This window comes from Scyliorhinus canicula, chromosome 25 (genome assembly GCF_902713615.1).
Source record: "Scyliorhinus canicula chromosome 25, sScyCan1.1, whole genome shotgun sequence".
NCBI lineage: Eukaryota > Metazoa > Chordata > Chondrichthyes > Carcharhiniformes > Scyliorhinidae > Scyliorhinus > Scyliorhinus canicula.
The window spans coordinates 25,230,066-25,254,052 of record NC_052170.1 but is presented as its reverse complement, the minus strand read 5'-3'; the positions used below and the strand labels follow the sequence as shown (position 1 = coordinate 25,254,052).

General features: G+C 48.7%; 1 protein-coding gene across 1 annotated transcript in view; it reads right to left on the bottom strand.

The window, feature by feature from the left end:
* LOC119957023 (spliceosome RNA helicase DDX39B-like) overlaps positions 1-23,635 on the bottom strand; it is a 30,221-nt gene extending 6,586 nt beyond the window's left edge. The window contains exons 1-4 of the mRNA XM_038784606.1: positions 23,579-23,635; positions 13,638-13,821; positions 8,340-8,458; positions 2,374-2,505 (exon numbers count right to left, since the gene is read on the bottom strand). Coding sequence (XP_038640534.1) covers positions 2,374-2,505; positions 8,340-8,458; positions 13,638-13,821; positions 23,579-23,635 — 492 coding nt within the window. The remainder of the gene's footprint in view (positions 1-2,373; positions 2,506-8,339; positions 8,459-13,637; positions 13,822-23,578) is intronic.
* Positions 23,636-23,987: the final 352 nt, after the last annotated feature.

The window sequence follows — 23,987 nt, the reverse complement described above, 5'->3', positions numbered from 1 at the left end:
TCTGGCCTACATGTGATTCCAGTCGCACAGCAATGTGGTTGGCCCTTAATTGCTCCTTCGAAATGGCTGAACAAACCCCTCAGTTCAAGGTCAATTAGGGATGGGCAACAAAGGCTGGCCCAGCGACGCCCACATCCAACAGAATAAAACTGGGTTTGTCGAGCCCAGGTGCTCAGAACGTGAACATTACCAGAGTGAGTGGATGAGGCAAGTAACTCAGGTACTTTCACAAGAAAAACACTCACGACAGAAATCGAGAGATATGCTCGGGTGGCACAGTGGTTAGCACTGTTGCTTCACAGCTCCAGGGTCTCAGGTTCGATTCCCGGCTTGGGTCACTGTCTGTGCGGAGTCTGCATGTTCTCCCCATGTCTGTTGTGGGTTTCCTCCGGGTGCTCTGGTTTCTCCCACAAGTCCCGAAAGACGTGCTGTTAGGTGAATTGCACATTCTGAATTCTCCCTCTGTGTGCCCGAACACGCGCCAGAGTGGGGAGACTAGGGGATTTTCACAGTAACTTCATTGCAGTGATAATGTAAGCAGACTTGTGATAAATATTAATAAAGATTAAGATTATTAAACGGTTGAGATGAGGTGGTTGGAATGGAAAGTGACTCACAATGTGCACTGACATTAGTGCAGACCATTTGGGTGAAATGTGCTGCATACTCTGTGTAATAGGCTGGGAGGTACACCCGTGTAATAGGCTGGGAGGTACACCTGTGTAATAGGCTGGGCGGTACACCCGTGTAATAGGGTGGGCGGTACACCTGTGTAATAGGCTGGGCGGTACACCTGTGTAATAGGCTGGGAGGTACACCCGTGTAATAGGCTGGGAGGTACACCCGTGTAATAGGCTGGGCGGTACACCCGTGTAATAGGCTGGGCGGTACACCCGTGTAATAGGCTGGGCGGTACACCCGTGTAATAGGCTGGGCGGTACACCCGTGTAATAGGCTGGGAGGTACACCCGTGTAATAGGCTGGGAGGTACACCCGTGTAATAGGCTGGGAGGTACACCCGTGTAATAGGCTGGGAGGTACACCTGTTTTGAGCACCCAGCTGACCTCGATTCAATGCCTGCCCTGTTGGAATGAAGTGAGCTCTAAAAGCAGAGGGGGACGAGCTGTAAACCCAGACATTTAGTGATTGATACACCAGCAACAGATTCTTCACAACTTTGAATGATGAGATGTCAGGAACTGCGCAGGAGCAGAGACGTGTAGGGATCCAAGTACAGAAACTGACCGGACAAAGAATAATTTGAACAAAAGAAAAACGTAATTGGATGTTGGTTGTTTCTCGAGGGCTAGAATACAAAGGATTATACAATTATATAGAACGTTGGTTAGGCCACATTTGGGATACTGTGTCCAATTCTGGTCACCGCATTACCAGAAGGACATGAAGGCTTTGGAGAGGATGCAGAAAAGGTTTACCGGGATGTTGTCTGGTATGGAGGGTATTATCTACGAGGAGACATTGAATAAACTGGGATTGTTCTCCCGAGAGAGAGACAGAGGCTGAGGGGCGACCCGATAGAAGTTTATTAAATGACGAGGGGTATAGATGGGGTAACAGTTGGAGGCTTTTTCCCAGGACGGAAATGACAATTACAAGGGGGCACAGGTTCAAGGGGGGGGGGGGGGGGGGGGGGGGAAGGTTCAGTGGAGATGTGCTTGTTAGATGCCATCTGGAGAGCCCCACTCATGCGAGGCAGCACGCTGTATACCGACCTGGGATTGGGTACACCCAGAACGATGCAATTGAGGACTCGGCTTGGACACTCTGGGAACACAATCCAACCGGGGCCTTTTAAGATCTTAAATGATTTGAGATGGAGGATAGAAAGGAATAATCTTCTCTGGTGGAAGAGACCAGAACAAATTAGAGCTTGTCCATTCAGGGGTGGTCAGGAAACACTCATTCACACATCTGGAACTCTTCTCCCCCCCCCCTCCCGCCGAAACGGTTAAAATGGAGATTGTCAGTTAGGTAGCGGTATTGAGGAGTTACAGAATAAGACGGGTATATATGAATTAGGTTACAAACCAGCTAACACCTAGCTGGTTGGAACCGGCTCTAGGGAGGGGCTGAACGGACTACTCCGCTTCCCACATTGGCTCCGGCTGCTGTGCCTATTCCTGCTGAGCCCTCACTCGCTATAGGGACACCTCAAGCACGCAGCCCCCCCCCCCCCCCCCCCCGCATGTCACCTCACCTCAGAGTTCACACACACAGCCGTGGCTATCCAGGAATACAAGCCACTGCCTTTATTCAAACTGACTGGATAGGAAGAGGGAAAGGGCTGAGTATTAACTGCACCTCGGCACAAAGCAAGCTCCACTCGCTTCCCATTCAGCACACTGTCTCACCTGATTAAACTCCAGGACGTCAAGTAAATCAAACAGCTTGCGGTTCTTTTCATTGTCCTTAAGCTTAACATAATATTGCTGCAATCCATGGAGTGTCAGCTTAGTTTCATCGTCAACAAACACCTCCATGGGCTAGACGAGAGAGAAAAACCAGAAACATGTAACATTTCATCAAGCGCTTGCCCCACTCTGTGGGGCTATTTACCATCATGGGTTATACTGGCGATCAGTCAATCAATCTGGGAAGATCCCTCGAGCCCCTGGTAGCTAGCTGCTTCGGAAATGACACTGGGTTTAGTGTTGACTGCTCTACATCGATAAGGCCATTGTTTTTCATGCCAGGGGCTGCCGGTGGTTGATCCTAAGCCCGCTATTCACAGTGCCTCCCGGTTTACCAGAGGGTGACTGAAGTTTGCAGTTATTGCCCAGACTCTTCTCCGCACTGCTCTGCAGGCTGAGGGTCTCCCTTTGTGTTCCCAACCAGAACTAGCGAGGTACTGTACTCCAGACACTGCCTGGTCAGAGGACTGCAATTTTAGAATGTTTAGGACATTCTTAAGGGGGGGGGGTCCATCATAGATTAAATCAGAACAAAACTATCCTCGCCCTCCAATGAGACTGCGTTGCCATTTTCAAACACAGGTTCAAAGTGAAATGTGGAGACTTGAGTCACAACAGACAGTGTGAACCAGGGTGATGTGGGAAGCACGGTAGCATTGTGAATAGCACAATCGCTTCACAGCTCCAGCAGGTTCGATTCCGGCTTGGGTCACTGTCTGTGCGGAGTCTGCACGTTCTCCCCGTGTGTGCGTGGGTTTCCTCCGGGTGCTCCGGTTTCCTCCCACAGTCCAAAGATGTGCAGGTTAGGTGGATTGGCCATGATAAATTGCTCTTAGTGTCCAAAATTGCCCTTAGTGTTGGGTGGGGTTACTGGGTTATGGGGAAAGGGTGGAGGTGTTGACCTTGGGTAGGGTACTCTTTCCAAGAGCCGGTGCAGGCTCGATGGGCCGAATGGCCTCCTTCTGCACTGTAAATTCTATGAAAGGGCAATGGGGAGAGAGTAAGAGTGGAAGCATCAGACTGACGGCCGCACGTCTGTCATCTCTGCAAACCCAAGCTGGCCAGCAGGCTGCTCAAGGAAGGTGCGACAAACAGGGTCAACACTTCCAGGTCTAACACTTGACCCAGAAATAATGTCTCCACTCTGAAGTACTTAGTAATCCTGGAATGAGCTGCCCCACTGCCAATTATAGCAAAGAGCAGGGGCCTTTCAGTAACCATATAATCAACAGACCACTTGTAAGTTAAAGACTCCCAACTGTCTGTGAAGGACCTGAAAATGTTTTACTGACAGGTTATGGTTAAAAAGGAAATGGATTTTTAAAAAATCCAGTATTGCTATCTCGCCGTTGCCCAGGTGTAATCTGCAGAGCTGCCTGGTAGTAAATACCAAAATGCTGAACCTTCCCAATGACTAACCACATCTTGTGGTAGTGCGGTCAGCCCCACTCGTGCAGCAGGTTTTAAACTGGTACAACAGGTTCCTCGCTGCGGGAACATTAAATTGAAACCTCAGTGACCCCTTTTGTCTGAGACACCACTGCAGGTGAGTGGGCAGCCTGCGGCTTTATGGCCCAGCGTTCCCCCCTCCAATCACTGAACTCCACCCCCAGCCAGAGCACTCTCAGCCAGGCTCCCCTGCTCTACGAGTTCACTGGTCACCGATGGTTCAGGCACCTCAACACCCGTTGCAAGCAAATCTCCGTGAAACCCCCCCCCCTCCCCGGCCTTTCAGGCAGACCCTTCGGATTTGGGCACAAAATAAATGCCGTATTGTTTGGTACTTGTAGCAGCAGCGAAACCAAACAGTTTTTGCCCAGAGGCTAGCCCCAACCGAGCCTAGCAAAGGGGTTCAACCAACTACACACAAGCAACACTATGGCATACAAATCAAAACAACACATTAACAGTTGAACAGAGCTGTCAACTATCGAAGATACAGAGACTAAAAAGCCGTTTGTGCTGCACTGCCATCGAAGACATTCTATAACAAAAACACTGCCAAAAGGTCCACATTAGTGCGACTGCACCAACCCTGGTCAAACAGCCCAATGGTAATGCGCAGCCTCACTCAAGAACAGTGAGGGGTACCTGGAGGGGGGTACCTGCAGCTCTGCCATTGAGCTGGACCCCACCAGCAAGAGTCAGAATATCCAGATAATGGCTGAACGGGGGAAAGGATGTGTCAGTGACCTGTACACAAAGGTTTGTGACGATAGAAAACTCGGGAGAGGTAGTGGACAGCAAGGATAGTGACGGACTTCAGATGGACACAATGAGAGATAGTGCAATTGGCTGGCAAAAAAATGGGAGATACAATCGAATCCAGTGTGAAATGATGTATTTGTGGTGGGACAGAAATGAGGTGATCTGGACTGAATGCTACAACTCTGAAGCACAGAGAGAGCTTGATAAAAAGCTTGTAGACATGATAAAAACAGACTGAACTTTATTAAAACCAGGGAAATTATGTTGAAACTTTATAAAGCGCTGATCAGGTCACAGCCGAGAGTGTTGCTTCCAATTTCTGGGCGCCACATTTTGGAACCTCGTTCTTGGGATGTGGGCGTTGCTGGTCGTGAGATTCCAAGGTCTCTGAGCAGCAGGAAGAGATTTACTGGAACAGTACCGGGGACTAGACTAGAGAAGCTGGAATGCTCACACAAGATCTGACATGGGATCAAAATTAGGAACAGCATCACTGCTAGCTCACGGAGCAGTGGATCCAGGCTCAATCCGTGTCACTGTCCATGTGGAGTTTGCACATTCTCCCCGTGTTTGTGTGGGTTTCTCGCCCACAACCCAAAGATGTGTAGGGTAGGTGGATTGGCCACGCAAAATTTCCCCTTAATTGGAAAAAAGAATTGGGCACTTTAAATTTGTAATTTAAAAAAATTAGAAACAGCTTTTATAGATTAAATAATGAGAAATGGTTTCCAATGGGAGGAGGATATGGATTTATGGTAGATACAGATTTACAGTATATACTGTATATGTATTCACAGTAATAGGTTAACCACCCAGCTGGAGGTGAAATTCACACAGCGAGATGTTGCATTGAAAATGAAATGGAAATCGCTTATTGTCACAAGTAGGCTTCAATGAAGTTACTGTGAAAAGCCCCTAGTCGCCAAATTCCGGCGCCTGTGTTCGGGGAGGCTGGTACGGGAATTGAACCCGCGCTGCTGGACTGCCTTGGTCTGCATTAAAAGCCAGCGATTTAGCCCTATGCTAAACCAGCCCCACCAGCATTGTGCTGCTCGGAAGGTTAGCGGAAGCAGATTTACAGAAAAGAGCTGGGGTTTCAGGTCGGCCGGGCTCAGGGGGAGCAGCAGACACGTCACAAACAGGATAGCGTCAGCAAATACAACGGACTGAATGCTCTCCCACGCTGCATCATTATTAGGATGGCACTGCTGCCTCACTGCGCCAGGGACCCAGATCCAATTCCAGCCTCGGGTGACTGTGCGGAGTCTGCACGTCTTCCCCGTGTCTTCCTCCGACAGTCCGGAAATGTGCAGGTTAGGTGGATTGGCCTTGCTAAATTGCTCCTTGGTATCCAGCAATGTGCAGGTTAGGTGGGGTGGGGGGGGGGGAAGAAGAGGGGGAGTGGGCCTAAGCTAGGGTGCTTTTCCAGAGGGTGGGTGCAGACTCAATGGGCTGAATGGCCTCCTTCTGCACCAACAGGCCCTTGGGCACATTCTCCCTTAAGGTTAGGAAAGCACATTTCAGTACCAACAGTAACTGACCTACCAGAGACCTGGGCTCCAAATCCCAGCCATCAAGTTCCATAAAAGCAACTTAGAATTTCTAGAAGGTTTTAAAATGTCCATCACTAAAAATAACAATGAAGCTGTCAAAACACAACTGGTGAACACTAATATCCAGCATCTAGCAAGACTGGTCTCCCTCGATATTCAAATCGCATGACCGTCCAGGAATCCTCCACTGACCAGAAACTGAACTGGACTAGCCATATAAATATTGTGGCTACCAGAGCAGGTCAGGGACTGAATATTCTACAAAGTAACTCACCTCCTGACTCCCCAAAGCCTGTCCACCATCTACAAGGAACAAGTCAGGAGTGTGATGGAATACTCTTGCTTGACTGGATGAGTGCAGCTCAAACAACACTCAAGAAGCTCAACACCATCCAGGACAAAGCAGCCGTTTGATTGCTCCCCCTTCCACAAACATTCAAACCCTCCACCACTGACGCACAGTGGCAACAGTCTACCATCTCCAAGACGCACTGCAGTAACTCTCCAAGGTTCCTTAGGCAGCACCATCCAAACACACGACAAGGACAAGAGCAGCAGATACCTGGGAACCCCACCACCTGGAGGTTCCGCTCCAACTCACTCGCCACCCTGACTTGGAAATATATCGGCCTGGAGTAACATCCTGGAACCCCCTCCCTAACAGCACGGTTGGTGTACCTACACCTTAGGGACTGCAGTGGTTCAAGGCGGCGGCCCACCACCACCTTATCAAGGGCAGTCAGGAATGAACAATAAATGCTGGCCACATCCCATAAATTAATTTTTAAACCGCTCTCCAAAATGTAATTCCGTTGTATCAAACCTATTTGGCAATCAGCGATAGAGAATAAATGTGTCCTTACCACACAGGGAACATATATTTAAAAATCTACTCCAAACAAACACCTCCATTCCCGATTCACTGAACCACAAGTACCAAACAAACGGAGATTCAGCCGACGGAAAATCACGACACTAAAAGTTCAACTCCCCTTCCTCGGATACCACGCATGTTGGAAAAAACCCCCCCACAACATCGATGCAATGGCCCGGCAGGCAATCTGCCAACCCAGCCGTATCTGGCTCTCAGCAACACTGAGCTGCCCCCTGCGGTTTGAAAACGTTTGCCATTGGGTGCAGGGAGTCACGTCGGCTGCATACAAACCATTCCACATTAAGAAATGGAACTTTGTAAAGCTGGGTTGAAGGTGGAGTCCTCTCGCAGCCATCCTTGACTGTTGCAGCTCTCAAGGTCAGCAGCACAAGTGTGAACCAGTCCATTGGATAGGCAACATGATTTAACTGTGAGTAGCTACAGCTTGCCGGTGGCCACTGCTCGCACCCTAGCGATATGGGGATATCCTCTTCCGTCCGACGACAGCAGGGATCACCAACGAAGAGACTAAAAACTACATCGGGCTTCAGAGTATCTATCAAAGCTAGGACTCTGACAAACTCTTTAAACTGCTTCATCCCTGAATAGGCTGGTCTTCTGGAGCTGGTGGATAATTGGGCACTCTGCTAAATCGCTAAGCTAGATAACTCTTCGCGATCATGAACGCAATCTTCGGGACAATGGAGCTAGCAGCTGACTGAGCGGTTGTTGGGGCAGCATTAGAACACTCCTCGCGAACCTGAGCTGGACTAACTTGCAGGGAGGGATCGCGACAATCAGCCAGGGCAATCTATGGACTGGCTAACGCGGTGGCCTCAACTGTCTGTGCCCGAAACCGTTGATCTTCCGGAAAACGCAACTAACTTCTTCTAGTAAGCAGTGGGAAGCCTGGTTTAACCACAACTCTGCTGGCTGCATCTGAGGACTGCGCTAAACTGCTAATATTGACCTGGGTCTACCACACGGACACGCTTGCGATCTTTCCTATCATCAGCATTTCCTACAGGAGGGATTGGACAAAGGTCGCCACTACCTGCGGTTCTTTAGTCTAAACTGCACTATCTACAGCTAGCTGGTGAAAACCGAATCTTGCAACGGATTACAACTGTGCGGTGATGGGCTTCAGGAGCAGCGTGCCGTTCCATTCCATTCCAGACTGGGGTTTGCTCGATTCGGAGCAATGCAAGGCACCCTTTGATGGTGGCTCATCAAACACTGGTGGGGTACGGGTAAGAAAGATGAATAATTACATCCTGCATGAACTTCCGGCAGACCGGACGGATCTCCTTGCTCAGGGTGGCGCTGAACATCATAACCTGCTTTTCATGAGGAGTCAAACGGAAAATATCCTGGACATCCCTGCGCATGTCTGCAAAAGAAATTGAAACAGGAGAGTGTCAGCACCTGGCATGAAGTGGTCCGACACAAAGAACAAAGAAAAGTACAGCACAGGAACAGGCCCTTCAGCCCTCCAAGCCTGTGCCGACCATGCTGCCCGTCTAAACTAAAACATTCTACACTTCCTGGGTCCGTATCCCTCTATCCCCATCCTATTCATGTATTTGTCAAGATGCCCCATAAACATCACTATCGTCCCTGCTTCCACCACCTCCTCCGGCAGCGAGTTCCAGGTACCCACTACCCTCGGTGCAAAAAAAAACTTCCCTCGTACATCTCCTCTAAACTTTGACCCTCACACCGTAAACCTATGACCCCTAGTAACTGACTCTTGCACCTTGGAGAAAAAGCTTCAGTCAGGTGGTATGCAGCACATCAAAGCAATGCCGGTGATTTATCAGCCAGTCGTGGAAGATGCTGCAATTCCTCGCCCTTTATTCCATGTAGCCTCACTAATAATAATAATCTTCATTCTGGTCAGAAGTAGGCTGACATTAACACGGCAATGAAGTTACTGTGAAAAGCCCTTTGTCGCCACATTCCGGCACCTGTTCGGGTACAGAGGGTAATTCAGAATGTCCAATTCACCTCTCAGCACATCTTTCGGGGTTTGTGGGAGGAAACCGGAGCGCCCGGAGGAAACCCAGTCAGACACGAGAGAACGTGCAGACTCCGCACAGACAGTGGCCCAAGCCGGGAATCAAATCTGGGGCCCTGGAGCAGTGAAGCAACAGTGCTAACACTGTGCTACCGTGCCGCCCCTGTCAGACTCGTCAGTCAGAGGTCTACAGCACAGGAAAGGGCAACAAATGCTGGCCTGACCAGCGAAGCCCACATCCTGTCAATTAATTTTTAAAATTCCATTCTTCCCACCAAAGGTGATAATTTTACAAACCCCCACATTATACTCCAGTTCCCACCTCCTTAGAACATAGAACAGTACAGTACAGGCCCTTCAGCCCACGATGTTGTGCCGACCATTTATCCTAATCTAAGATCAACCTGACCTACACCCCTTCAATTTACTGCTGTCCATGTGCCTGTCTACGAGTCGCTTAAATTTCCCGAATGACTCTGACTCCACCACCTCTGCTGGCAGTGCATTCCACACACCCACCACTCTCTGTGTAAAGAACCGACCTCTGACATCTCCCCTGTACCTTCCTCTAATCACCATAAAATGATGTCCCCTCGTGACAGCCATTTCCACCCTGGGGAAAAGTCTCTGGCTATCCACTCTATCCATGCCTCTCATCACCTTGTACATCTCTATCAAGTCACCATTCTGCCTTCTTCGCTCCAGTGAGAAAAGCCCTAGCTCCCTCAACCTTTCTTCATAAGACATGCCCTCCAGTCCAGGCAGCATCCTGGTAAATATCCTCTGCACCCTCTCCAAAGCATCTACATCCTTCCTATAATGAGGCGTCCAGAACTGGACACAATATTCCAAGTGTGGGTGAACTAGAGTTTTATAAAGCTGCAGCAAAAGCTCACGGCTCTGAAACTCAATTCCCCTGTTAATGAAAGCCAACACACCTTCTTAACCCTATCAAAGTGGTTGGCAACTTTGAGGGATCTATGTACGTGGACCCCAAGATCCCTCTGTTCCTCCACACTTCCAAGAATCCTGCCTTTAACCCTGTATTCAGCATTCAAATTTGACCTTCCAAAATGAATCACTTCACATTTATCAAGGTTGAACTCCATCTGCCACTTCTCAGCCCAGCTCTGCATCCTGTCAAAGTCCTGTAGCAATCTGCAACAACCCTCAACACTATCTACAACTCGCCCAACCTTCGTGTCATCGACAAACTTACCAACCCACCCTTCCACTTCCTCATCCAAGTCATTTATAAAAACCCCAAAGAGCAGAGGTCCCAGAACAGACCCTTGCAGGACACCACTGTTCACCGACCTCCAGGCGGAATACTACAACTTCTTATTTAACCTTTTAACCAGTTTGTGTTTTGCATCGAACTTTGGCAGCAACAAAGTTGAAAAATTACACTCGGACCTCAAGACCCAAACATCAACCCGTGCACGTTTCACCAGGTCCACCACCACCACCCTGAGAATGATCTATTATTCCTACTGTTTTCTGTTCAGTAACCAATCCTCAATCCATGCTAATACAGGGCAGCACGGTAACACTAGTGGATAGCACTGTGGCTTCAAAGCGCGAGGGTCCCAAGTTCGATTCCCTGCTGGGTCACTGTCTGTGTGGAGTTTGCACGTTCTCCCCGTGTCTGCGTGGATTTCCTCCGGGTGCTCCGGTTTCCTCCCACAGTCCAAAGATGTTCTGTTAGGTGGATTGGCCATGCTAAATTGCCCTTAGTGACCAAAAAGGCAAGGATGGGTTATTGGGTTGTGGGGATAGGGTTGAAGTGAGGGCCTAAGTGGGTTGGTGCAGGCTCGATGGGCCGAATGGTCTCCTTCTGCACTGTATGTTGTAAATACATTAGCCCCAATGTTCTGGAACCTGGGGACTCGCCGAAGCTCGTTCCAAGGCAATCACTCACTCTGCAGCCACTCAATTTAAATTCAACACCCAAGCTCGCCGGCCCAGTCCCACGACTCTTTCAATGTTTTCACTTCACCAACAGTATTTACTTTGATTTCCTCAATCTCAAGAGACCCGGGAGCTGTTCACCAGTTTCCCATATTCTTCCCCGACCATTGAAAACTGACATAAAATATTCATTCAACACTGTTGCCATTTCCTTATTTCCCATTATAATTTTGCCTGCCTAACTTGCAAGAGACTCGTATCTACTGCTGCTACTTCTTTCCTTTTTACATACTGATAAACGTTTATATTTCTGACTAGCTTCATTCCAGCTCCACCCTTCAGTCACTCCCTTCTTGAGTTGGAATTCCCTCAGAATCTATTTGATAATACTGCAAGGTTCCTTTAATGTAAACACCGTCCTAAACTTCCCCAGTTGGCCACGGCCGAATCTCTTTTCCAGTTGTGAGTTTTTAAATGCCTCAATCATAGAATCCCCACAATGCAGGAGATGACCATTCGGCCCCTTGACTCAGCACTGACCCTGCGAAAGAACACTTTACCCATGTCCATTCCTGCCCTATACCCGTAACCTAACCTGCCCGTAGGCAGGTATACCCGTAACCATCCCTGGACACATTAAGGGGCAACTTATCACGGCCAACCGACCCAACCTGTGCATCTTTTGACTGTGGGAGGAAACCAGAGCAGCAGGAGAAACCCACGTAGACACGGGGAGAATGGGCAAACTCCAAATTCAGTCAACCAAGGCCAGAATCGAACCGGGTCCTTAATGATGAAACACTTGATTCAAATATTCACAACAGCTCCTTGCCTAATCCAATTTCTCAATCTTCCTCATTGCCCTTATTAAAAAAATTCCAATAACTTGGGCAAACATTCAACTAAAGGATGTCTAATTTCCTGGCTTAGCTCTGAACCTTCTTACATAATAGAGTAGCAATGGCAACTTTTCCGGATGGCATGGCGCTGAGGACCCGGGTTCGATTCCGGCCCCAGGTCACTGTGGAATTTGCACATTCTCCCCGTGTCTGCGTGGGTTTTTCCCCCACAACTCAAAAGATGTGCAGGTTAAATGGATTGGCCACGCTAAATTGCCCCTTAATTGGGCACTCTAAATTTATTTTAAAAAATAATGGCAACTGTTCAAGCCCAAGGCATAGCCGAAAGATAACATCTGGCACCAACTTTTCTTTAATACAAAGTTAGAGTACCCACTTCATTTTTTCCAATTAAGGGGCAATTTAGTGTGGCCATTCCACTTACCCTCAACATCTTTGGGTTGTGGGGGTGAAACCCACGCAAACATGGGGAGAATGTGCAAACTCCACACGGACAGTGGACCCAAAGCCGGGATGGAACCTGGGACCTTGGCGCCGTGAGGCAGCTGTGCTAACCACTGTGCCACTGAGCTCTGGCACCAACTTAATACTCTAGAGCAGAACACACCAGGCCTCGCACATTTGTCCACCTTCCAGTCTCGTTATTTTCTCTTTTTTAAAGCCACCAGCTTTTGCTTAACATATACGTTAAAAAGCTCGGGATTATTGCAATTTTCTCTCTCTCATATTCCTTTTCTGTTCTCTTCCCAGAGTCCCTTTTTTGCTCTTGATCGCTTGTCTGCTGTCGCTTACGCCCGCTCTTGGGTTGATTAAGGTTGTTTAATAAGTGGACTGGTTGTTTTATTTCACAGAACTCCTCCCTGATCACCACCCACTAATGATCCAAGGACTCCCGTCCGCACTCCACGAACACATTTTGACCAGCCGGATGCGGCTGTTTGTCAGCTCAGTGCAATAACTGGCAGTGATCAGGGACCCTGCTCTCCAGCATCGTCTCCTCCCCTGGCAGTGATCAGGGACCCTGCTCTCCAGCATCGTCTCCTCCCCTGGCAGTGATCAGGGACCCTGCTCTCCAGCATCATCCCCACCCCTGGCAGTGATCAGGGACCCTGCGCTCCAGCATTGTCTCCTCCCCTGGCAGTGATCATGGACCCTGCTCTCCAGCATCATCCCCACCCCTGGCAGTGATCATGGACCCTGCTCTCCAGCATCATCCCCACCCCTGGCAGTGATCATGGACCCTGCTCTCCAGCATCGTCTCCTCCCCTGGCAGTGATCAGGGACCCTGCTCTCCAGCATCGTCCCCACCCCTGGCAGTGATCATGGACCCTGCTCTCCAGCATCGTCCCACACCTGGCAGTGATCATGGACCCTGCTCTCCAGCATCGTCTCCTCCCCTGGCAGTGATCATGGACCCTGCTCTCCAGCATCGTCTCCTCCCCTGGCAGTGATCATGGACCCTGCTCTCCAGCATCGTCTCCTCCCCTGGCAGTGATCAGGGACCCTGCTCTCCAGCATCATCCCCACCCCTGGCAGTGATCATGGACCCTGCTCTCCAGCATCATCCCCACCCTATCCAGTAATCAAAGCGGACTTGCTGATTAGAATGGCCGAACGTATCGACAGAACTGGAACGCACGATGCGATCTGCAGCTACCCACTTCAAAAGAGCCGAACTGGCTTTTTTGAATTAGAAACCGTACAAAGTCCCAAAGGCCGGGTCTGACAGATACCAGTTAACGTGAGTTAATAAAGGCAAAGGCGAGAAAGACTCCACTAACCAAGCTGCTCGAGCATTTTGTCGCATTCGTCCAATACAAAGTGTTTGACGTATTTCAGGTTGAGTGACTTGTTGCGGGTGAGGGCCAGAATCCGTCCCGGGGTCCCCACTACAATATGAGGACAGTTTTTCTTCAGGATATCTTCGTCCTTTTTGATCGACAACCCTCCAAAGAACACGGCCGCCTGTTCAAAACAAAACAAAAAAATAGGTGGCTGCAGTTAAGAGGGGCGACTGCAAAAGCACAGAACCTGAGCGTGGGTCAGATTGAACCACAGACAGAGCGAGGTCTTTAAAAATGGCGAGTCAGAGCAGATGGGGAAGGAGTCATTTAAACGGAGGAGGAACAGCAACTGTATAAATGATCGGTGATCAATCAGATGCAAGGCGACAAAATTTAAAATGTGGATACAGGCATTAAATAAAACTCTTGTACACATCGATTATCATAGAATCAACAGTGCAGAAGGAGGCCATTCGGCCCATCGAGTCTGCACCGGCTCTTGGAAAGAGCATCCCACCCAAGGTTAACACCTCCACCCTATCCCCATAACCCAGTAACCCCACCCAACACTAAGGGCAATTTTGGACACTAAGGGCAATTTATCATGGCCAATCCACCTAACCTGCACATCTTTGGACTGTGGGAGGAAACCGGAGCACCCGGAGGAAACCCACACAGACACGGGGAGAATGTGCAGACTCCGCAGTTAGTGAACCAAGTCGAAATCGAACCTGGGACCCTGGAGCTGTGAAGCAATTGTGCTATCCACAATGCTACCATGCTGCCCTTATTGGTGCCTGATTATTAACAGGATTGATTGGGATATTCACACCAAGCCATAACAAAGGGCAGGACCGATTAGAAGCCAATAAAGAGACTCTCATGGAAACCAAGGATCAGACTGTGGATGGTCTGAAGACTTTACATTTGTCTGAACGAAAGAGTATTCTGGCAATGTCAGAGGAAAGGGAAACATGGCAGTAGAGATATCGGACAGGATATAAATAGATAGCAGAGGTACTTGAAAAGTTTGGCAGTGCAAGTGGTCTGGGTGAGATGCACCCAGAATTGCCGAGGGAACCAGGGGTGGAAACAGCTGCACAGGCCACAATCTTCTCCTCGTCCTTAGATGTGGGAGCTGGCCAGTGGATTGGAGGACAGCAAATGTTACACCAATCTTCAAATACATAACAGGGATAAGCCTGCCATCTACAGGCAAGCCGACCAGATTTCAGTGGAGAAACAGTTCCAGACAGTAACCTGGGACCAAATGAATAAGACATGGATGAAATAAACCATAGAATCCTCACATTGCAGGAGGCCATTTGGCCCATCGAGTCTGTTCCGACCCTCTGAAACAGAACCCTCACCAGGCCCACTCCCCTGTCCTATCCCAGTAACGCCACTTAAATCATTAGACACTAATTTATTATGGCTAGTTCACCTAACCCGCACATCTTTGGACTGTGGGAGGAAACCCACGCAGACACGGGGAGAAAGTGTAGACTCTGCACAGACAGTCACCATAGAACATAGAACAGTACAGCACAGAACAGGCCCTTCGGCCCTCAATGTTGTGCCGAGCCATGATCACCCTACTCAAACCCACGTATCAACCCTATACCCGTAACCCAACAACCCCCCCCTTAACCTTACTTTTATTAGGATACTACGGGCAATTTAGCATGGCCAATCCACCTAACCCGCACATCTTTGGACTGTGGGAGGAAACCGGAGCACCCGGAGGAAACCCACGCACACAGGGGGAGGACGTGCAGACTCCACACAGACAGTGACCCAGCCGGGAATCGAACCTGGGACCCTGGAGCTGTGAAGCATTTATGCTAACCACCATGCTACCCTGCTGCCCCGCAGAGGGCCTGAATTGAACCCAGGTCCCTGACGTCGTGAGGCAGCCGTGCTAACCCACTGTGCCACCCCGTTGATGGTCAGCAAAATTCATGCTAATGGCATTGACGAGCAAAGATCATTAGCTTAGAGAGGGAAAAGCAGAGGGCAATGATGAACAGCTGTTTCCAGACTGGCAGGACCTCAACTGGGAGGTTCCCCCTTAGGATCACTTCTGCCATCCATATAGATACATACACACATTCACAATTGGGTAGAGGGGTAAAATTGTTCAGCTTGCAGAGGACTCGGAACTCCATCAGTGAACAGTGAAGGAGGACATACAGACGGAAGAGATTCATTTTGGTCGCAAGAGGAGGATCTATAAACTATACACTATACAGGGTGATAGACATCTGGAGATGTGCACTTTAACACAATGCAGCAGAGCAGATAATGGGAGTAGTCAAGTTCAAACTGAAAAAAAAATCACCATTACCTAAATTTCAGGGAATAAAACTATAGTTTCAGAAACCATTTCTTGTAATTTACCCCATTCAGTTTGGACAGAATTCTGTAAATCCACACTCTGCTCCCACTAACGTCAATATATTCTTCCTGTGGAGGGGCCCGGCCAGCTCACGGTACTCCCCTTTTAAAAAGAGGGGTGAGTTATCGTGGCCAATCCACCTACGCTGAACACCTTTTTGGGTTTGTGCGGGTGGGGGGCGAGACCCACACAGACACAGGGAGAACGTGCAAACTCCACATGGACAGTGACCTTGGGCCAGGATCGAACCCGGGTCCTCAGTGCCGCGAGGTACCAGTGCTAACCACTGCATCACCCCTAACTGATGTGTGGATTAGTGTTGGATGAGCTGACGGTTAAAAGCGTGGAGGATACAACGCTAGTCAGCAGGCCACAGGAATAGTCCAGTGGGAAGTCAACCAAAGAATGGACAATGAACGCCTCTAACTGTGAGATGTGGGAGATCCGTGACGATTCCAGCGTTCCGGTGCACTTAGTCTGCTGGAAGTGTAGGGGAGGTGTGGCGCTGCTAGTCAAGGACAGTATTACAGTGGTGGAAAGGATGCTAGATGGGGACTCTTCTTCTGAGGTAGTATGGGCTGAGGTTAGAAACAGGAAAGGAGAGGTCACCCTGTTGGGAGTTTTCTATAGGCCACCTAATAGTTCTAGGGATGTAGAGGAAAGGATGGCGAAGATGATTCTGGAAAAGAGCGAAAGTAACAGGGTAGTTGTTATGGGAGACTTTAACTTTCCAAATATTGACTGGAAAAGATATAGTTCGAGTACATTAGATGGGTCATTCTTTGTACAATGTGTGCAGGAGGGTTTCCTGACACAATATGTTGACAGGCCAACAAGAGGCGATGCCACATTGGATTTGGTTTTGGGTAATGAACCAGGCCAGGTGTTAGATCTGGAGGTAGGTGAGCACTTTGGAAACAGTGACCACAATTCGGTGACCTTTACATTAGTGATGGAAAGGGATAAGTATACCCCGCAGGGCAAGAGTTATAGCTGGGGGAAGGGCAATTATGATGCCATTAGACATGACTTAGGATGTGTTGGTTGGAGAAGTAGGCTGCAAGGGTTGGGCACACTGGATATGTGGAGCTTGTTCAAGGAACAGCTATTGCATGTTCTTGATAAGTACGTACCAGTCAGGCAGGGAGGAAGGGGTCGAGCGAGGGAACCGTGGTTTACCAAAGAAGTGGAATCTCTTGTTAAGAGGAAGAAGGAGGCCTATGTGAAGATGAGGCGTGAAGTTTCAGTTGGGGCGCTTGATAATTACAAGGAAGCGAGGAAGGATCTAAAGAGAGCTGAGACGAGCAAGGAGGGGACATGAGAAGTCTTTGGCAGGTAGGATCAAGGAAAACCCAAAAGCTTTCTATAGGTATGTCAGGAATAAAAGAATGACTAGGGTAAGAGTAGGGCCAGTCAAGGACAGTGGTGGGAAGTTGTGTGTGGAGGCTGAGGAGATAAGCGAGATACTAAATGAATACTTTTCGTCAGTATTCACTCAAGAAAAAGATAATATTGTGGAGGAGAATGCTGAGACCCAGGCTATTAGAATAGATGGCATTGAGGTGCGTAGGGAAGAAGTGTTGGCAATTCTGGACAAGGTGAAAATAGATAAGTCCCCGGGGCCAGATGGGATTTATCCTAGGATTCTCTGGGAAGCCAGGGAAGAGATTGCTGAGCCTTTGGCTTTGATTTTTAGGTCATCATTGGCTACAGGAATAGTGCCAGAGGACTGGAGGATAGCAAATGTGGTCCCTTTGTTCAAGAAGGGGGAGTAGAGATAACCCGGTAACTATAGGCCGGTGAGCCTAACGTCTGTGGTGGGTAAAGTCTTGGAGAGGATTATAAAAGATACAATTTATAATCATCTAGATAGGAATAATATGATTAGGGACAGTCAGCATGGTTTTGTGAAGGGTAGGTCATGCCTCACAAACCTTATCGAGTTCTTTGAGAAGGTGACTGAACAGGTAGACGAGGGTAGAGCAGTTGATGTGGTGTATATGGATTTCAGTAAAGCGTTTGATAAGGTTCCCCACGGTCGTCTATTGCAGAAAATACGGAGGCTGGGGATTGAGGGTGATTTAGAGATGTGGATCAGAAATTGGCTAGTTGAAAGAAGACAGAGAGTGGTAGTTGATGGAAATGTTCAGAATGGAGTTCAGTTACGAGTGGCGTACCACAAGGATCTGTTCTGGGGCCGTTGCTGTTTGTCATTTTTATAAATGACCTAGAGGAGGGCGCAGAAGGATGGGTGAGTAAATTTGCAGACGACACTAAAGTCGGTGGAGTTGTAGACAGTGCGGAAGGATGTTGCAGGTTACAGAGGGACATAGATAAGCTGCAGAGCTGGGCTGAGAGGTGGCAAATGGAGTTTAATGTGGAGAAGTGTGAGGTGATTCACTTTGGAAAGAATACAGAAATGCAGAATATTTGGCTAATGGTAAAATTCTTGGTAGTGTGGATGAGCAGAGGGATCTCGGTGTCCATGTACATAGATCCCTGAAAGTTGCCACCCAGGTTGATAGGGTTGTGAAGAAGGCCTATGGTGTGTTGGCCTTTATTGGTAGAGGGATTGAGTTCCGGAGCCATGAGGTCATGTTGCAGTTGTACAAAACTCTAGTACGGCCGCATTTGGAGTATTGCGTACAGTTCTGGTCGCCTCATTATAGGAAGGACGTGGAAGCTTTGGAACGGGTGCAGAGGAGATTTACCAGGATGTTGCCTGGTATGGAGGGAAAATCTTATGAGGAAAGGCTGATGGACTTGAGGTTGTTTTCGTTAGAGAGAAGAAGGTTAAGAGGTGACTTAATAGTGGCATACAAAATGATCAGAGGGTTAGATAGGGTGGACAGCGAGAGCCTTCTCCCGCGGATGGAGGTGGCTAGCACGAGGGGACATAGCCTTAAATTGAGGGGTAATAGATATAGGACAGAGGTCAGAGGTGGGTTTTTTACGCAAAGAGTGGTGAGGCCATGGAATGCCCTACCTGCAACAGTAGTGAACTCGCCAACATTGAGGGCATTTAAAAATTTATTGGATAAGCATATGGATGATAAGGGCATAGTGTAGGTTAGATGGCCTTTAGATTTTTTCCATGTCGGTGCAACATCGAGGGCCGAAGGTACTGCGCTGTATCGTTCTATGTTCTATGTTCTATGTAACCAATGGCAGTTCCTCAGAGACTCCGTGGTTCGGTTGGAGCAGCAGTTGGATGCACTTAGAAGCATGCAGGTGGCGGAATGCGTCATAGATAGGAGTTATAGAAATGTAGTCATACCCAAGGTGCATGCAGACAGATGGGTGACCGCTAGAAAGGGCTGGCAGTCAGCGCAGGAATCCCCTGTGGCTGTCCCCCTCTCTGACAGGTATACCGTTGACGGGGATGGCTATCGGGGGGAAAACAACAGCAGCCAGAACAGTGGCACCACAACCGGCTCGATTGCTCAGGAGGGGAGGGGGAAGTGCAGGAGAGCAATAGTTATTTATTTATTTATTTTAAAAATAAATTTAGAGTACCCAATTATTTTGTCCAATTAAGGGGCAATTTAGAGTGTTCAATCCACCTACCCTGCACATCTTTGGGTTGTGGGGGTGAAACCCACACAGACGCGGGGTGAATGTGCAAACTCCACACGGACAGTGACCCAGGGCCGGGATTCGAACCTGGGTCCTCAGCGCCGTGAGGCAGCAATGCTAACCACTGTGCCACCGTGCTGCCCAGGAGAGCGATAGTTATAGGGGACTCTATAGTAAGGGGCACAGATAGGCGATTCTGTGGACGTGAAAGAGACTCCAGGATGGTGTGTTGCCTCCCTGGTGCCAGGGTCCAGGATGGTATGTTGCCTCCCTGGTGCCAGGGTCCAGGTTGGTATGTTGCCTCCCTGGTGCCAGGGTCCAGGTTGGTATGTTGCCTCCCTGGTGCCAGGGTCCAGGTTGGTATGTTGCCTCCCTGGTGCCAGGGTCCAGGTTGGTATGTTGCCTCCCTGGTGCCAGGGTCCAGGATGTCTCTGAACGAATGCAGGACAGCCTGAGAAGGGGGGGGGGGGGGGAACAGGCAGAGGTCGCAGTTCACATAGGTACTAACGATATAGGCAGGAAGAGTGATGAGGTCCTGCAGAAGGAGTGTAGGGAGTTAGGCAGGAAGCTAAAACTCAGGACCTCTCGGGTTCTAATCTCAGGATTACTCCCTGTGCCACCTGCCAGTGAGGCTAGAAATAGGAGGATAATGAAGCTAAACTGGTGGTGTAGGAGGGAGGGTTTCAGATTTCTGGACCATCGGGATCTCTTCCGGTAAAGGTGGGACCTGTACAAGAACGACAGGTTGCATCTAAACTGGAGGGGCACCGATATCCCGGCTGGGAGGTTTGCTAGAGTCACTAGGGAGGATTTAAACTAATATGGCAGGGAGGTGGGAACCAGAGCATTAGCTTAGGAGGTGTAATAACTGAAGAGGAAATAGAGAACAAAAATAAGAGAACTTGTCTGCTCAAACACAGTGGTTTTAAGTGTATTTGTTTCAAGTAAAGCAGGTTAGGCAGATGGCTGTAGAGCACTGATTAGTACTTGGAACTATGATGTTGTGGCTATCACAGAAACGTGGTTAAAGGAAGGGCAGCACTGGCAGCTGAACGTTGGAGGATATAGATGCTTCAGGAGAGATAGAGGGGGATGTAAAAGGGGTGGGGGGAGTAGCATTGCTGGTTAAGGAGGTGATAGCCGTACTGCGGGAGGACACCTCGGAACAGGCATGGGGCAATCACAATGTTGGGGGTTTATTACAGGCCCCCCAACTTCCAACGAGAGATAGAGGAGCTGATAAGTAGAAAGATTTTGGATAGGGTGTAAAAGTAACAGGGATGTTGTGGGAGGGGATTTGAATTTCCCCGATATTGACTGGGACTCACTTAGTTCCAGGGCTTTGGATGGGGCAGAGTTTGTAAGGTGTATCCAGGAAGCCTTCTTGATGTAATATCCAGGTATTCCAACTAGGGAAGGGGCAGTACTGGATCGGGTATTGGGGAATGCGCCTGGACAGGTGGTCAAGGTTTCAGCAGGGGAACGTCTTGGGAGTAGTGACCACAATTCCCTAGATTTTACGGCACTTTTGGACAGGGATGAGGGGAACCCTCAAGTTAAAGTGCTAAACTGGGGAAAGGTAAATTCCAATAACGTAAAATTATTTGGATTGGGTGCGGCTGTTGGAGGGTAAATCAACATGGGACATGTGGGAGTCTTTCAAGCGAGTTGATTAGGATTCATAAATGTCACGTTCCTGAGAGAACAAAGGATAAGTATGGGAACTTTAGGGAGCTTTGGATAATGAGGGATATTGTGAACCTCGTCAAAAAGAAAAAGGAGACTTTTGTAAGGTCTAGAAGAGTGGGAACACTTGAAACCCTTGAGGAGTATAAAAAAAGTAGGAAGGTACTTAAGTGGGAAATTAGGAGGGCTAGGACGGGTCATGAAAAGTCCTTGGCAAATAGGATTAAGGTGAATCCCAAAGATTTTGATTCACATGTAAAAAGCAAGAGGGTAGCCAGGAACAGGATTGGACAACTTAAGGACAGTTGTGGGAATCTATGTGTCGAACCAGAGGAAATGGGTGAGGTACTAAATGAGTACTTTGCTTCAGTGTTCACCAAAGAAAAGGACTTTGTGGAAGATGATTCTTGGGTAGGATGTGTGGACATTCTGGGTCATGTTGACATTGAAAAGGTGGTGGTATTGGGTGCTTTAAAAGACATTATGGTAGACAAGTCTCCTGGGCCGGATGGGATTTACCCCAAAATACTGAGGGAAGCAAGAGAAGAAATTGCTGAGGGCTTGACTGGCACCATTGGATCCTCATTAGCTACAGGTGAGATCCCAGAGGTTGGAGAATAGCTAATGTGGTAAGTGCTGTTTCAGAAAGGGAGCAGGGATAATCCAGGAAACTATAGGCAGGTGAGCCTCACATCAGTAGTAGGGAAATTATTGGAGAGAATTCTCAGGGACAGGATTTATACCCATTTCGAAACAAGTGGACTCATTAGCATTAGACAGCATAGTTTTGTGATGGGGAGGTCTTACTATCTTCATCAAGATTTTTTGAGGAGGTGACAAAGATGATTGATAAGGAGAGGGTGGTGGATGTGCTTTAAATGGACAACGGTGCCTCATGGCAGACTGGTACAAAAGGATCAGAGGTGAGGTGGCAAGATGGATACAGAAGTGGCTAGGTTGGAGACTTGGGCAGAGAAATGGCAAATGGAGTTTAATTCAGACAAATGTGAGGTAATACATTTTGGTCGGTCCAGCATAGAGGGGAAATATACTGTAAATGGCAAAACTCTGAAGATTATTGAAAGTCAGAGAGATCTAGGTGTACAGATCTTTGAAAGTGGCATCACAAGTGGACAAGGTAGCCAAGAAAGCAGAAAGAATGCTTGCCTTCATTGGACAGGGCATAGAGTATAAAAACTGCGCCAGTTGTATAGAACCTTGGTATGGCCGCACAATATTGCGCACAATTCTGGTCGCCACACTACCAGAAGGATGTGGAGGCTTTGGGGAGGGTGCAGAGGAGGTTTACCAGGATGTTGCCTGGTCTGGAGGGTGCTAGCTATGTGGAGAGGCTGAATAAACTTGGGACTGTTTTCATTAGAACGGAGGTTGAGGGCTGACCTCAGAGGTCGACAAGATTATGAGGGGCGTGGATAGAGTGGATGGGCAGGCACTCTTTCCCAGGGTGGAGGGGTCAGTCACCAGGGAATAGGTTTAAGGTCCGACGGGCAAACTTTAGAGATGTGCGAGGCAGGTTTGTTTTTTAGGGACTGGTTTAGCACAGGACTAAATAGCTGACTTTTGAAGCAGACCAAGGCAGGCCAGCAGCCCGGATTCAATTCTCGCACCAGCCTCCCCGAACAGGAGCCGGAATGTGGCGACTAGGGGCTTTTCACAGTAACTTCATTTGAAGCCTACTTGTGACAATAAGCTATTTTAATTTCATTTCAGAGAAGTTGGTGAGTGCCTGGAACGTGTTGCTAGGGGAGGTTGTGGAAGCTGATACACTAATGGTGATTAAAAGAAATCTTGACAAACACACGGATAGGATGGCTATAGAGGGATACGGCACAAGGAAGGGCTGAGGGTTTTGGCCAAGGGTGGTATCATGACCAGTACAGGCTTGGAGGTCCGAAGGGCCTGTTCTTGTGCTGTATTGTTCTCTGTTCGTTCAGATGATGGAGACAGATCTTGGTGATGGTGAACAAATGGCAGCAGTCAAATACGAGAGCCTGGCTCAACCAGAGAGACTGACCAGAGGGAGCGAGAGACTCAGATTTCAAGCTGCTCGGTAATTAATTTAAAAAAAAAACAAAAATGCTGAAAGTACTCAGTAGGCCAGGCAGCAGAGAGAGAGAGAGTGTCACCACTCAGGCCGACGATGAAAGAAGCTGAAATGGTAACTTCCTGGTTGCAGATCTCTCCTGCTGTGGACTTCCAGCCTTTTCCTCGAGATGTTTAGCATCGCAGGTAGTTCACTTCTCAATGTTTAACTTACTCCATTTGTAACTTTGTGAGCTGCCACCTCAGCCATCATGGGGACACCAGCAATCATCTTTGCTCACTCCATCAATAGGATGTGGATAGTAATCCATTCACCTAGTCTTTAAACCACTTGCAGTTCATAATCACATCATCCTCAGGACGTTGACAGCAATTCCCACACACACCACCTGCAGGGATTTAGTTACCGGCTCATTCCACCTACAGCGGGTACCACGGCTGCATCACAGCGCCAGGGACGCTGGTTCGATTCCGGCATCAGGTGACTGGAATTTGCACGTTCTCCCCGTGTCTGCGTGGGTTTCCTCAGTCTAAAGATGTGCAGATTAGGTGGGTTGGTCACTATAAACTGTTCCTTAGTGTTCAAAAAGTGGTGGGGTTGCGGGGATAGTATTTTGGGGGGG